The following is a 16,906-nucleotide window of genomic DNA, read 5'->3' as shown; positions in this document are numbered from 1 at the left end:
GGTTTCCTTGTCGCCATTTCATCTGCAATTAGCCTAAATATGTTAATTAATATCAGCAGCATCTCCCAAAATGTGACTAAGAGCTATCTGGCATGTCTTGATTCAAAACATTCAATAAACATTCACTAAAACCTTCAGCAGCAAACTTTATCTAACTTCTGTGTGTCTTTTGGGTGTCTGCTGGCGGCCATTTTGGAAAATTTTGGAAAATGGCCGCCACGGCCTCCAGGGGGCAGTTGGGCGATGGCTCCACATCCAAATTTGTTCATAATATATTGGTCTACCTCTGTGCCAAAATTGGTGCTTTTATATAAAAAAATGCACAATAGGTTAGCTTACCCGCTGTACTATTATAATTAACTCAAAATGGAATCTATGTTTGTATAAACCACCTTTAGAGGCCATTTTTCCCCGCAAGCGGGGGTTGGCCTTTTTTGGGAACTGTGGTTGTTGTTGTTTTTCGGTCCCCTTTTTGAAGCAATGTTTTACGGCTGGATGCCCTTCCTGACGCCAACCCTTTTTGCCGCCTTTAACGACAAACAGGGAATTACCAGCAACCGTTGCCGAGTCTGATCCACCTTCTCCATTCAGCATGTCTCCAAGGTATGTTTGTATGTACATCACATATCCGAGATTCTGTCATCTCATGAGATGTTGAGTTGTCGTTCAATTTAATTTCATCTTAACCATTTTATATTTAACCTCTTACTGAATTTTAACCTCTTGATGTCATTAATACCCTCTCACTTTGAAGAACCGGAAAGAAAGGGGGAGGGAGGGGGGGGGGGGACATATAATTGGGGTGAGAGTTAGTGCGGTTGGGGGGGGAGGGGGGTGGAGGGGAAGGTTCCAGAGAGGAAACAGTCATTTTAATTATTTATTTTTGTTTTTAGTCCTTTTACCCTTTTGGACCTTTTAAAACCCTTTCCGCATTTTTCACACTTTACACCCTTTAGGACCCTTTAGGCCCTAAATACTAGATAGCGACCAAGATGGGCTGTTTCAAGGGTCGATCTTGATACCGTTATATATAGAGAGCATGGGGGGCTGACGACCGATATAACGCAGATGTACACATCTGATTAAACAATTTAATCATAAAAAAAAGAGAATTATAGAAGATAGTTAAACTTGAATTAACAAATGCATTTAATACAACATATTAGTCACTGACAAACATAGAAAGGTACGTGCACTAGTAAACAGCAGCATTTCTTCCCAGTTAGTCTGCTACTCCTCTTTTTAAATTAGAAAATCCATCAAACGAAAGCAAAAAGGTTGGGGAAAACTTTGGAGAATATTTGAAAATGAAAAGTTTTGGGCACTTGTGTGAACAGTAGCATTTTCTTCAGTAGGGCTTCACTCTCCATCTTATCAACACAACAACAACAACAGGCATTTTAAGGCCATTTTCCCTGCAAGAGTGGGGGTTAGCCTTGCGGTCCCCATGACAATGTTCTCCATTTTGCCCTATTTTCTGCATCTCCCCTTGTTAACCCCCTTGCCCGCATTTCTTCTTCCACCATCTTTAGCCAAATCTTTCTCGGTCTTCCCCGTCCTCTACTTCCTTCTACATTCATTTCCATCACTCTTCTCAATCAGTCACTTTCATCCTTCCTCAACACATGACCAAACCATCTCAACCTGTTTCTCTTCACAGCATCAATCACAGGCTCTATTCCCATCATCTTTCGCAATTCATCATTTGTCTTCCTCTCTCTCAACGATACTCCGCACATCCATCGAACCATTCGCATTTCCACCCTTTCCAGCCTTCGTTGCTGCTCTACGTTCATTACCCATGTCTCACTCCCATAAATCATAACACTTCTCACATGTGCAGCATACACCTTTCCCTTCAGCTTCAATGACACTCCCCTCCTCGTCAGCACGCCACTCAGTTCCCGAAACTTCTTCCATGCACATCTCACTCGAGCAACCGTTGCCGAGTTTGATCCACCTTCTCCATTCAGCATGTCTCCAAGGTAACAAAATGTTTTCACACCTTCCAGCTTCACGCTATCTCCAAGATCCAACTCAGCATTTCCTCCATCTGCAGGTCCCTCTGTGCACAGCTTACACTTGAATGTAGCTGCCACACTGGTTAATGACCCTCTCACACCACTACATTTTTGATGAACCCACTCAGCACATTGTACATTGAATGGAATTCACTCTGACACCCTTCCTGCACACAGCACACGGCCACTTCCCAGTTCTTTCCACCTCACCACATGCTTTACCACTTGCAATCACCTTCGTTTTTCCGATATTCACCTTCAGACCTTTTGTCTCCATACATTCCTTCCACTTGTTCATCTTCTCCTTCAGTCCATCCATACTTTCTGCAATCAACACCAGATCATCTGCATACAACAACTCCCATGGTAAACCCTCCTTTACGTTCTGAGCCAGCACCTCCATCACAGCTACAAATAGTAGTGGACTTAGTACCGACCCCTGATGCACTCCCACCTTCACCTCAAACTCACCACTGTTCCCGTCCTTCGTCCTTACAGCTGTGTGCGCTCTTTTGTACATTGCCATCACTACTCTGATCAACCATTCCTCCACTCCTAACTTCCTCATTGCCCATGTCACTACTTCACGTGGAACCCTATTGAATGCTTTCTCCAGATCAACAAACCCAAGAAACAACTTCCTCCTCTTCTCCATATACTTCTCCTGCAACTGCCTCACAATGAAAAGCGCATCTGTCGTTCCTCTTCCTGGCATAAATCCAAACTGCATTTCGTCAATCTTCACTTTCTTCCTTATCCTCCTCTCCAACACCCTTTCCAATACCTTCATTCCATGCTCCAATAACTTTTTCGCTGGCTCCAGAGGGTCACCTTTCCCCTTGTATGGAGGGACGAGGGTACTTAGTTCCCAATCCACTGGAATGTGGCCTTCTTTCACCACCAGATTGCAGATCTCTGTCATTCTCTTCACACCCCAATTTCCCGCTGCCTTCAACATATCTCCCACAACTCCCGTCGGCCCTCCCGCTTTTCTGCTCTTCATTGCTTTTATCGCTTCCTCAACTTCCTTCTCAGTTATCTTCTCTGCCGGTCCTAAAACTGGATGACTCTCTATGTTGCCATCCCATTCATTCTCTGCATTCAACAGTATTTCCATATATCTCTTCCATCTTCCTTTAATTCCATCTGGGTCCACAACTATTTGTCCCACTTCATCCTTCAAGCAACTCACCCCCATCACATCACACCTCTCTTTCGCTATCTCCTTTGCAATCCTGAATACCGCTCTCTGACCCTCTTCCAAATCCAAGCGTTCTCCGACCATTTTCCTGCATGCCTCCTGCGCCTTTGCTACCTCTTTCTTTGCAGCCTTCTTGGCTGCCTTATAACTTTCATGCTCTGCCTTTTCTGCCCCCGTATCCTTCGCCTTCTGCCACTCCTTGAACTTCTTCCTCTTCTCGCCAATCTTCTTTCCAACTTCATCATCCCACCACCATGTTTCCGAGTGCCTCGGTGGTCCTTTTGTCCATCCACATACCTCACCAACCGCTCCCAACAGACTATCCTTCATTGACATCCAACCACTTTCAAGCTCAACCACATCATCCTCTACCCTACTCAGCCTCTCTTTTAATGCCGCCCTTACTGTCACCTCTTTCAACCTCCACACCTTCATTCTCGGTTGGTACTTCACCCGCCGAGCTCTCCTCGCACCTTTCACCCTTATGTCGCAGACAACCAAGTGGTGCTGTGAAACAGCCTCCTCCCCTGGGATCACCTTTGTGTCCCGGAGGTGCCCCCTATCTCGCCTGCACATCATCAGGTAGTCAACGGTTGTCGTCGACCCACCTGTCGTGTATGTAACAAGCTTATTATCCTCTTTTTGGAACTGAGTATTACAAATCAACAAATCAGCTACATCAGCAAATTCCAAAATCCTTTCACCTTCTCCATTTCTCCACCCCATATCCGTAACTCACATGAACTCCCTCAAAACCGTCCATACTCCTTCCCACATGTCCATTTAGGTCTCCTCCTACCACAACAACTTCCTCATCTTTCACGTTTTCCATCAGCTTCTCTATAGCACACCAGAACGTGTCCTTCTCTTCATCGCTCCGACCAACCTGCGGAGCATATCCCGAGATGATGTTCACCAAGAGCTTTCCAATCATCATTTTCACCATCATCAACCTATCACTCACTCTAGTCACACTCACCACACTGTCTACAAACTCCTCAGAAAACAGGACACCAACACCATTCATGCCCTCCGGGCCCCCTTGCCGCACATACTTGTATTTCTGTCCCTGCCTACCCTTCACCATTCTCCCACCACTTCCCTTCCATCTCGTCTCTTGCACGCAACATATGTCCACTCTTCTTCTGATCAATACTTCCACCACTTCTCCTGATCTCCCTGTCATTGTCCCTACATTCCATGTCCCAAACCTGAGAAACCGATCTCCACTTCGGGCTGTACCCTGCCCATATGTACTTGTAATTGTCTTGGTTCTCTTTTTGAGGCAATGTTTTTATGGCCGGATGCCCTTCCTGACGCCAACCCTCTTAGTCGCCTCTTACGACACGCAGGGATACGGTGCACCTATTCTAACCAGGGGACACACCGAGAGTGCACACGATGACGATGCACACGACGCATATGGAGAATATTCTGACGTCGAGAGCAACTTGCACCAAGAACCTGAAAAACCATCGTCTGCAACACGTGATAGCACGGGATCACGACGAATGGCAGCGGCCACTTCCACTGCGATTATAATCGTAATTACCGGACCAGATTCAATCTGTTCCAACATGAACACCTCCACCTCATCTGCAGGTTCGGCAACAGCCTTTGGAGAGCAAAGATATGCCTCTCTCCACACGTGCAGAGTACCTAATTGTCACTTTTTATTGTGACTTTGTCTGAAGAATGAAACATTCCGACTATATGAAGAATACAGCACAAATGGAAACGCCCATGGGAATAAGTCTTTTGGGCAGTGTATAAAAACATTACATTGCACCTTTTTTTGCGGCGAATACCAAAGTTACTCTTTTCGTTACAGTGTACAAAATGACATTTATAAAAATTAATGATTTCAAATAAACTTCTTTAAAGTGTACGTGCACATAACTTTGACTTATAAAATAAGAACAGAAAAATTTCTCTCGGCAATTTCCTGTCTGTGTTATTTGATATATCTCGGCAATTTACCGGCTGTGGCAATGCGTGAACGAAGCTCCGCCCCTCTCGCCACATTGTTGACTTTTTATTGCGACTACGTCTAAATGAAACATTTCATCGTGATGGCTGTCATCAAATGGAAATGTCCGCCGCAAATTTTTTATATATCTCCGCATTTTCCAATCTGTTATTTGGGCGGTATATGATATATCGTGCCGCAAATTTATAAAATGTCTCAGCAATTTACCGTGTGTGCATGAATTTTCTCAATTATTGCTGAAACCGAGTCTAAAACCATCGATAAAAATGAAATCAGATGGTGAATTAGTGTCGAGACAAAGCCGTGAGGGAGTCTCAATGGACTTTATGCTACAGGCCTTTGAAAATGCATTTTGTTCTGTAAATGGTAACTTTCATTGAATTTTCTTCCTGGTTTTTGCAACCGAGTCTAAAACCATGATAGCGACTGTGAAAAATGAAATGAGATGTCGAATTAGAGTCTAAATAAAACTGTGAAGAGGAAGAGGACCTAACAAAAGAGACCTCAAAGCTATGCGAGGAAACAAAATGGTGGTGATTTGTTTTTGAAGCCCCTCTCAGACCGGGTGTAGCCACACCCCTGGACAGACAGACAGATCACAGACAGACAGACAGATCACAGACAGACAGACAGATCACAGACAGACAGACAGAATCACCTACAGAGAATATTATGCAGATACGTCTAAATTAATTGTGTACTACTTAACTGTACCTTTCGACTTTTTAGACTGCTGAGACCTCTTCAACCTTTGAATCCCCTTTAAGATCTAAAGACCCTGAAGACCCTTTCGACCCAGAGAACCCAAAAGTCCTCAAGGTCCTAAAAGACCCCGAGGACCCAAAAGACCCTGAACACCCAAAAGACCCCGAGGACTCTGAAGATCCTGGAGACCCAAACTACCCAAATCACTCTGAGAACCCAAAAGACCTCAAGGACCCAAAAGACCCCAAATACCTTCATGACAAAAAGACGCTGAGTATTAATTACTTTTCATTGGAACAGGAGTACATCTAATTATATACAATTGGAACGTGTCTATTAATTACATACCAATGAAATACGCACGTCTATCAATTATGTACTTATGAAATGTGAGTACTGTACTATGTCTCGTTCCGTTTGGAAGGAGGAGGCATTGTGGTGTAGAGCTAGGGGAGGTGGTCGTGGAAATGTAAACGAGGGTGGAAAAGGTTATGGTTTAGGATTTTTAATATATATTTTTTGTGTACAGAATCGAGGCTGAGGATGGGGTATTGGGGTATGATGTGAGATGGTGGTGAACATTGAAGACCTGGAGGTAAGAATGAGATTTAAGAGGATGTGGAAGTTGGTTCCAAAGGCAAGAAAAAAGAAAGAAATGAATGGAGGTGAGCAGTGATCCTAGATTTAAGGGGCTGATGGTGGACCGTGTGAGCCCTGCAGAAACCTTGGAGGGACAAAGCATGGAAAGAGCAGAAGGGGGCAAGACCGGAAAGGATGCAGTAGAAGACAGAAAGACCACCACTGACCTGTCTGCAATGGAGAAGTGATACGCTCATGTTCGTATCATGACGGAAGTCTCCTCTCCTTGTGTAAACGGGTCTTCAGGGTCTTTTTTGAGAAAAGGGGTGGGTCAAGACCACCTTCATCACTCAGCTTCATCACGAGAGATTCCAATGATCTTGAAAGCCTTGATTTCCATGGAGTCAAGCTAAACAAGATGTGAGGCAGGCGACACGACCCAGAGGGGAGAGCAATATTCCGTCGAGCTGCAGATTAAGGGCTTGGAGGTGCAAATGAGCCCAGGAGTGTTAACGAAGGACTTTGCATGACAGAAGATGCCCAGTCAGCAGAATCAGAATCAGAATCAGCTTCATCACGGGAGATACCTATGATTCAGAAAACTTTGGTTTCTACAGCGTGAAGCCAAGCAAGGTGAGGCAGGAGCACCAGCCCAGAGAGCTGAGTAGCACTCCATCAAGGTACGGATGAAAGCTTTGTATGTGGTGAGGAGCTCAGAAGTGCCCAGAAAGGACTTTGAATGACGGAGGATGCCCATGATAGGACTTTGCATGACAAAGTGAGAGTGTGAGATTTGTCAGGATTGAAAGACATGTTCCACTTGTTTGACCAGTTTGTGATTTTGTTCAGGTCTGCAGAGAGTGAAGAGGCTGCAGCCTGCCGATCTGATGGTTGAGATATGGAGCGGCAGAGAGTGGAGTCATCAGCAAATAGATAGAGAGGATTTTCAAGAGAGTCGGAGAGATCATTAATGAAGACCAGAAAGGGCAACAGGGCCCAGAACACTGCCTTGAGGATCTCCAGCCTGGACAGGAAGGAGAGATGAGTGAATTATATTTAGAGCTACACCTGCCTACGGCAGGAGAGGAAGTCCACAAGACATGCATGGAGTTTTCCTTGGATACCATAAGAGGAGAGTTTTGTGAGCAGGGCTGAGTGCCAGACCGTATAAAAGGCACAGGTTATGTCAAGGGAGACGGCTCTAATTTCCTGTTTGGCGTTGAGGGCCTCCATCCATTGTTGAGACAGCAGAAGCAGCATGTCCAGAGTAGAGTGACCTGGTCTGAATCCACATTGATGATCCGAGATCAAGCCATTGGAGAAGAGGAAGGATTTGATATCCGAAGCAATGATGGATTCCATGTCTTTGCTGATAATTGGGAGCAATCTGATTGGTCTGTAGTTGCAAGGGTCTGGTTTTGCACCTTTTTGTGTAAAGCGGTAATGTTAGCTGTTTTCCAAGCAGCTGTTTCCTCAAGGCAGATGACCTTGAGCAAAAGAGAGGGTGAAGAGAACAGAGAGAGGGTGTGATAGAGCGAAGAGCAGGATTTTAGGACCCGTTGGCTGATGCCGTCTGTTCCAGTTGTAGAATCAGAGTCGAGGTTTTGACAGAAATGTCACCACTTTGTCGGGACTGGGTAAGGTGGGTACAGAGAGCGATTTGTTTGGGACACAATATTTCGTGGCAAACACAGAGTTGAGGCTGTTTAGCCGTTTTCATCAGCTTTTTCATGTGCGGAGTCAGCTGTGTAGTCGTTTGAAGTGAGGGAGGGGATGGAGGGGGTACAAACACTCGAAACAGATTTGACCAGACGCCACCAGGATTTCGAAGAGGGAGACAGGTTTGAGAGTTCAGTCTTGAGATTAGAGATATATTGTTAACTGGCTCTCCTGAGGGTAGACACACACTTGCTCTGAGCTTTGTGAAAGGAACTGAGATTGCCTTCAGTTGGATTAGCCTTCCAAGAGGCAAAGGCAAGTTGTTTCAGCGCAACTGCCTCACCACAAGATTCAGTGTACCATGGACGGGAGGAAGGGTAAGACAACTGAAGACGAGATGGGATAAATTTGTGCATGAGAGAGAGCAATTTACTTTGGAAGAATCCCATGATGAGTTGATGTCAGAGGCAGTTGAGATGGGAAACCAGTCCAGATGTTTGATGGCTGCTTGCAGACCATGCCAGTTAGGGTGCATCAAACGCCCTTAGGTTCTTGGATTTTAATGTCTATTCTCTCAAATGTTACACTTGTTGGTAGAAGTATGTATGCAAAAAATAAATGAAATCAGAGGTGGTCCTGGGTGGCCACCGGCCACTTTTATATATTTAGGGCCATTTTCGGGGCCGCACTATGTAAAAATGTTTGATTTTGTTATTTTACACCCAAACCTAGTCATGTTTGGTATCAAATTGAAGGTCTTGATGAGAGGAATACAAATATAACAATTTTATGCAAAAAACGATGGTTTGATAATTAGTTTGTATTTTTACATGAATGAAATCGGAGGTCTAATCGTGGGTCCCATACTAGTAGTCTAATAATATCCTTTATTTTCTTTCAGATGGCAGATAAGAAGACCAGATTAGCAAGTGCCATTTTTGGTCTTGGCAATGCTTTTACAGAAGCAGATGGTACATTGACAGGAGTCCGCCTCCCAACTTGCCGGCAGGTTCTTCGATGCGTGATGTGGTACATCCAGAAAGAAATATGTGAAGGCAAACAAACTCAGCCACTGAAATGGAAATCTGCCAGCATCGTCCTTATCCAGCTGAAAAAATTCTACACTAAAGCAAATATTCCTATGCTTTCAGACCATCAATGCTGCAAACTAATACTTGACCTTCTTAATGACAATAACAAATTGCGTCAAATACCTGTTTCTCGCCGAGAATCTCCAAGCACTTTGGCTAAGTTGCAAACCATGAATGAACGTCTTGATAAGACCTTTGGTGTATGGACAAAAGATGCAATGACAAACATTAAGAATGAGGAAGATAGAGTATTTTTAGAGTCAATGAAATCTGACAGAGTAGCCTCATTTGGTGGTGTTGACAAGAAGAAAGTTGATAAAGATCATAGAAAAGAAAAACGCCTCTTAGCGGAAGCTTCAAGACGAGAACGTCATGAATCATCCAGTGTACAAGAGATGACAATTAGTTCTGTATGCTCTGATGATAGTGACTCTGCAGATAGCTTGGAAGAAACTGAAGAAGAGGCGATTCCAGAGTTTCAAAGGAAGCGTAGTCACCACAGATCAACATATGCAGGTACATCTGCCTTTATTCCTCATGATATTCTGAAAAGACATTCAGTTGTGTCTGTTGCTACTCGACTAAACATAACTCCTGTTCAACAGGTTGCGCTCACCAAAGCTGTAATTCAAGAGGCAGGAGGTGATCCACGTCGTGTGGCCAAGTCGTACTCAACTGCTGATAAGGCTCGACGATCAATAACAAGTGCTATCGCCAAAGATATTCAAGAAAATTGGATCGCCCCAACAGCTGCAACACTTCACTGGGATGGCAAGCAGATACCAACGCTCACAAACAAGAATGTCAAGGAAGAAAGATTGCCAGTGTTGGTTGGGAATGCCACTGATGTAAAGCTACTGGGGGTGGCTAGATATCCTCCTGGAAGTGATAGGTCATCAGGTGACATCATTGCCGAGCACACTTACACGTATCTACATTCATGGAAGTGCAAACAATCAGTTGTCAACTTATGTTTTGACACAACAGCATCAAACACTGGACACGTTACAGCTGCCTGTGTTACCATTCAATCAAAACTGGACCGTGCTCTTCTGTGGTGTGCATGTCGCCATCATGTTGGAGAGGTAATCCTGGATCATGTGTTTGACGTTCTCAAAATTGAGGCATCAAAGTCTCCAGAAGTATCTTTGTTCCAAAAATTCCAGAAGAATTGGGAACGCATATCGCATGCAAAGAATGAAAGTTTAACCAAAATTGACATTTCCATGTACAATGACTATGCACAACAGCTGCTTTTATCCTGCAAAAACAAGGTTTTAAGCACAATCCGCACAAGCGCTTCATACTGTAGGGAAGACTACAAGGAAATGGCACAACTCTGCCAGGTAGTCCTCGATGATGATGTCACAAAACAAGGAACACTCCACAGACCAGGGGCCATGCATAAAGCAAGGTGGATGTCAAAGATTCTTTATTCCATCAAAATATGCCTACTTGAAGAGCAAATTTCTCTACTACCTCGAGGAACTGTAACAACACAACATCAACAGAAAAAACTGAAGGAGTTTGTTGTTTTTGTTGTTTATATTTATTGTGATTGGTGGCTCATATGTCAGTCTGCTTCAAATGCCCCATGGTTTGATTTGTGCTTTTACAAGACTCTGCTCAACTATAAAGCTGTCAACTCAAACATTTCAGTCAGCGCTGTGAAAGCCTTTGATAGACATTTGTGGTATTTAACCCCAGAACTGGTTGTTTTGGCACTGTTCAGCAATGCAATTCCTCAAAAGGATCGTCGTGCCCTTGCAGATGTGTTACTGGCCATACAACCAGATGAAATGCCAAGCACTCCAAAACAGCGCTACGGTTCTGGATATGGCAAACCGTCATTTCCAAAAATTACAGAAGCGACAACCCTGGCTGATCTTGTGAACGAGGACTCGTGGTTTACAGTAAACCTTCTTCACCTAGATATGACCTTCCTAACAGAGGATGTTGACACTTGGCAGAACAATGAGCACTTCAAGGCAGCCAAGTCCATTGTGGATGGGCTTAATGTTGTGAATGACCCTGCGGAGAGAGCAGTAAAGCTCGCAACTGATTTTGTCTCAACTGCAAGAAGAGAAGACCACTTCCAAAATCTTCTTCAAGTGGTTGAATGTGACCGCAAAGCGAGGCCAAATTTGCGGAAACGAGCAACGTTGGAGTAGTGACATTGGCGTTGTGCTTAATACATTTTCAAACTTTTAATCAATGAAAGTACAATACTACAACACTGTACTACAACTTTGTAATATGAAGAACGATTTTGGTTAATTTTACATTGACATGTAAGGTTGTTTTAACTGTTTGATATTAGGCATTTAGTAAAAGTAGGACTTTACTTTTGTATATAGGTATAATGGTTAATTTTACATTATCTTGTAGTTAATTTTACATTATCTTGTAAAGTAGTTTAGCTGTGGCCCTAAATGGCCCTAAATATATAAAAGTGGCCGGTGGCCACCCAGGACCACCTCTGATTTCATCTATTTTTTGCATACATACTTCTACCAACAAGTGTAACATTTGAGGGAATAGACATTAAAATACAACAACTTTTTGAAAATCATGGGGCGTTTGATGCACCCTAATGCCAGTATGCCTGAGTGAAATTCCGGATGCGTCGGTGCTGAGGAGGCTCTGAGAATGGCCAGAGAGATGTCCACTTTAACAAGCAAATGATCAGATGAACCAATTGGAGCAGAAGAAGAGCAGCAGACATTTGCAGGGAACTTTGTCAAAATCAAGTCTAGAAGAGATGATGCTCCGTTGACTGAGACCCGGGTTGGGAAATTGACAGATTGTGTCAGTCCCAGTGAGTTGCAGAAGTCCTTTGCTGAGGTGCCATGGCTGGTGCAAGAGGTATCCACACCCAGCCAGCTGGCATGATGACAGTTGAAGTCACCACATTTGAGGAAGAGAGAGTTGGGATGAGTGGATAGAAGTTGGTCCATGTTGTCAGACAGTGAGATGTAAATGGAGTCGTCACTGTTTGGTGGACGGTACAACACACATTTGAACCAAAGGTGGGAGCGTAGGGTAAGCCGTAGCCAGAGGTACTCCTGTGGGAGTGGTGGGGAGAGGGCAGTGCAAGGAGAGTGAGGAATAGAGTTTTTGATAAAGGTAGCAACTCCACCAGCAGGACGAGGCTCAGGTCTATCATACCGGAGGAAGGAGTAACCAAGGAGAGATGAGAGACATTAATGAATCAGAGACATCTTGAAGGAGAAAAGTTTCTGTTAAGCACATTATATCTGGTTTGTCATAAGCAACCTGAATGGAGAGATCTTTCAGGTTTGAGCGAAGGCCCCAGATGTTTTTGGTCCATGCAGTTAAAGAAGAGGGAGGGGAGCATCGGATACATGAGAGAGGAAGTGAAGTGAAGGGTAAGGTGAGGGAGGAGAGAGGGAGGTATGGAGAGCTATCGAGAGTGTGTTGGTGATTGCAGAAGAGCTAGGAGAAGGGGAAGGATGAGGAGGACAAAAGGAGATTTGAAGGGGGGGGGGCTTGGGGTGGAGATTTGAAGGGGAGGGGTGAGGGGGGAGATTTGAAGGGGAGGGCTTGGGGTGGAGATTTGAAGGAGAGGGCTTGGGTGGAGATTTGAAGGGGAGGGCTTGGGGTGGAGATTTGAAGGGGAGGGGTGAGGTGGGAGATTTGAAGGTGAGGAGGGAGTTTTGAAGGTGAGGAGGGAGGTTTGAAGTGGAGGGGTGAGGGGGGAGATTTGAAGGGGGAGTTTTTAAGGGGAGGGTGAGGGGGGAGTTTTGAAGGGGAGGGGTTTTTGTGTACTTTGTATCCAAAAAAAAGAAAGCTATGTGTGGAGTTGGCTTTGGATGCCCTCGGCAGAGAGTTTGGAGAGTAAGGATGCCAGACTGCATCAAATGCGCAACATATCCATAGAGAGATGGCCCTGATCTCATGTCTAATATTGAGGATCTCATGTCTATCCATTATTGGGTGAGTAGAAGCAGTATGTCCAAAATTTAGTGACCTTGTCTGAAACCAAATTGGTGATCTGGCATGAGGTTATTGGAAAAAGGAAGGTTTTCACATCAACGGCGATGACGATTCCATGACCATGTTGATTATTGGAAGGAAGCCGATTGGTATATAGTTAAGGGGATACGTTTTTGCACCTTTCTAGCTCACCTGGAACATCGTTCCGGGGAGCTTATGCGATGGTTCGTCGTCAGTCCGTAAACAACGTCAGCCAACGTCATCTCCGACACTGCTGATGAGATTGTGACCAAACGTGGCACAAATTATATTTGGTATGTTGCACTCACTCAGGTTTGTTCACGGGATTAAAAAAAGATTGAGGTCTCGGGGAGTCTACGGAGGGTCAATGTGGGTCCAGGTTTCAGAACAACTCTGCCTCACCACAGGATTAAGTGTGCCATTGGCATGAAGAAGGGTGGGATAATTGAAGATGAGATTGCATGAATTTGTGCATGAGAGAGAGAGAGAGAGACAGGCAAACAGACAGAGCAGGTTTCTGTGGAAGAATTCCCAGGCTGAGTTAGCATCAGGGGTGGGTGATATAGGAGACCTGTAGGGAAATGGCTGCTTGCAGTCCCGGCCAATTTGCTTGAGTAAAATGTCAGACTTGCCGGAGTTGAGGCAGCTCTGAGAATAGCCAGAGAGATATTGACTTTCACTAGCATATGATCAGATGAATCAGTTGGAGCAGAGGAAGAGCATGAGACATTGATCTGAAAGTTAGCCATAACTATGTCCAGAAAGGAGGATTTGCCATTGGGAGAAATCGGGGTTGGAAAATCCCCTTTATCCCCTTCTGAAAGATATATTTAATAATAATAATAATAACAATAATAATAATATAATAATAATAAATTCGGTTTTATTAACATAAAAAGCATACAAGACCAAAGTCCGAAGACTAAAACGGTTGTGTTTTCATAAAAATGAGAAAATCAATTTACAATGAATGAAAAAGCAAATAAATACCGATGTATAACATTTCAAAATCAACCACAAGCATGCAAATAACAAGAAATTATTCAATAAATAGGTCAATAAATTACAAACAAGCTTTCCAGGCATACATATATATATATATCTATATATATATATATATATACATATATATATATATATATGTCGAGATCGAAGACCTCAAGGGAAGGAAGAAGAAGAAGAATCAGAGGAAGAAGAACAACAATGTTTAATAAAATCGATTATATACACACGTGTGGAGCGAGGCTCGAGAATGTACCGCCTACACGCAGCGGACAATTCCTCAAGACACTCGCTGAAAAATAAGTGGAAAGGCATTTCATTTATAGCAAAATATTAGACAAGAATCTGCGCTAAAGACATAGCACTACTGGGCAATAAGGACAACACCTCCCATTGTCCCGTCCTATAGAAGGTCAAATTTAGACAACAAGATGTAAGCATAATGATAGGCTACGCTTTTTTTGGCTATCTATCTAAACATATCAGACCCGAGCGCAGGCCGAAGTAAATATTCTTATACACTAGGCTAAATGGTAGATGAAGATTGGATACGTCCTTGGTTTAGGAGACATACTAAACACTACGAAGATATATAATTAATTATTCCCTTTGTGAAGGAGGCGTTTGGATGACATCTTTTTTCCTGTACGTGGGTCGAGAGCATTTTATCTACTGTTTGGCACATTCATTCAAGGACTAATTTACTAGGCTAAGGATCCACCCTGCACGTTGAGCCTCGAAACCACATTTTGTCCACTCACCTCTGCCTGCAGTTGAGTTCAAATCAGTTTTTCAGAAGCACGATATATAATTTCAGATGTTATGATCAATTGAGTCATGGGGTCTGAACCCTAATGGCTAACAGTTCCTTCCTTTGTCTTTACAAGACACCTCCTTGGAAAGACACCGTATACAAAGTGATTAGCATCCCAATTAGTCACATGCTAGGCACGACATAGCGTCACGCATGCTCAAGAAAGATATCGGCCCTAACTGGTCGTCTAACATTCAACGCATAAATTGTTAGCCATGATTCGCGACGACGGCGCCTGGTTTAAGAGATTGCTGCCGCCCGCCAGATTCCGAATCCACCCTCGCTGCGGCATAGGTGCGACCCAGTTGCCAGCCAGATTAAGGGGCCCTCTTTATGCAAGTGAGGTCCTCGCGAATCAGGGCAAACAATCGACGTTAAATGCCATCAAGCCCTGTGAATGTGATTTGCTGGGTGGTGTAAATAATTTTTAAAAGAACGTACACTTTCTAAATCACAGATATAATCATCCCAACTAAAATCATAATCATTATCAGAATCCCAAGCATCAAATAGGTTCATCGATCACCCCATATACTCCTTCCTTTTCTGCCAACAATATATCCAAAGCCACTTGATTCTGCATCACCATCGTTTGCATATGCATTAATTCGTTTTCCAATTGTAGTTCTGCGATTCAGGTTTCGTTTCCAATTCGTTCCATTACTAATGCGAGACTATCTATTTGCCAATCATTCATAATACATAAGAGGCGTTAGCCAGTACACGCAAGGGATTTTCAACACAAGTATTACAATCATCTCAAACATCGATGCAGGCATCAGCCAGTAGCCAGTTCCCACAAGGGATTTTCACAGTCATCACACAAAATTTAATTCAAAATTCTGAAGCGCTGGTCACATCTGCCTTGTTGAAGGACCCATTCAGATCGACGGCCTCTGTGGTCAAGATCATGGTTTTCCACCGGCGATTTCTTCATCGTCCATCCTGAAAAATACTTTCTTACACACACCATGATCAATTCCTAGCCCCCCGTCCCACTAATTGGCATTTAGTTACCTTATCTCTCAGATGGTTGGCTTATTCATAGCCGCATTTCCTGTGTCGTGTCTGGAAATTCAAATGCCATATTTACTTTCACTAATTTCCGAAAATACCTTCCTTTTAATCATCTTCCCTACATCTAATAATACATGATTTACCAAATTTACCTTGCGAAAAATGGATCCCAGATAACAAGTCCCTCCCCACTGTTCGGGTAGGTATGGATATGCTTTATTTCCGCAAATAAACATTACTCCATGGGGTGGGATAAGGGCCGAGGCCATGCATTTACCGATCTCAACGCGGGTGGCGCTTGGTGTCCCCCAAGATATGGTTAGCTTGGTTACGTTATGCTGGGCTTGGTCATCTATGGTTATTACAAGGGGGCCTCCCTTTTCTCTCCATCTGGTGTCGGATGGCAGGGTATGGGTACATTCCGAGGTTCCCATCTGAACGTGTCCCTTTCCTATAAGACACACCCGTCCCTTTTGCTCTGTCACCCAGACTGGATCAGGTGGTTTGTCTAACAAAGCCTGCTTAATGGGTGGGGTATATCGAAACTCCCGGGAACACACTGCTTGCGATTTTGGGCCTATCAGTTCCAAGGTTGTGGTCAGACATGGGGTACGCAAGGGTCCTGAGCACATATCTCGTAGGGACAGGGGTAGCACTACCATTTCTATCCCTGTCGTACTGGTGTGGGGAAAATGCATACACACCCAACACCGTGATCGGTTCTGTACCTCCGCCATTGCACGGGTCACTGTCCAATACGTATTTTCCTTTGGCTTTTTCTTGCTTTCGATCCGTGGGTGCGGAATTAATATGTGTGAAATGCATGGTGGCCTATCATCGTAGGGGGAG

The 16,906-nt window shown here is 44.0% G+C and overlaps 2 protein-coding genes across 5 annotated transcripts in view; both read left to right on the top strand.

Moving 5' to 3' along the window:
- LOC137422863 (uncharacterized) overlaps positions 1-16,906 on the top strand; it is a 635,168-nt gene that overhangs the window by 322,541 nt on the left and 295,721 nt on the right. The window lies entirely within an intron of this gene.
- LOC137422865 (spermatid perinuclear RNA-binding protein) overlaps positions 1-16,906 on the top strand; it is a 113,533-nt gene that overhangs the window by 48,261 nt on the left and 48,366 nt on the right. For both annotated transcript variants that reach the window (XM_078775059.1, XM_078775058.1), the window contains exon 6: positions 544-603. In XM_078775059.1, coding sequence (XP_078631185.1) covers positions 544-603 — 60 coding nt within the window. The remainder of the gene's footprint in view (positions 1-543; positions 604-16,906) is intronic.

Source organism: Myxine glutinosa, chromosome 3 (genome assembly GCF_964187855.1).
Source record: "Myxine glutinosa chromosome 3, kmMyxGlut1.1, whole genome shotgun sequence".
Taxonomy (NCBI): domain Eukaryota; kingdom Metazoa; phylum Chordata; class Myxini; order Myxiniformes; family Myxinidae; genus Myxine; species Myxine glutinosa.
Note: the sequence above shows the minus strand (reverse complement) of the source record. Positions and strands in the feature narration are given on the sequence as shown.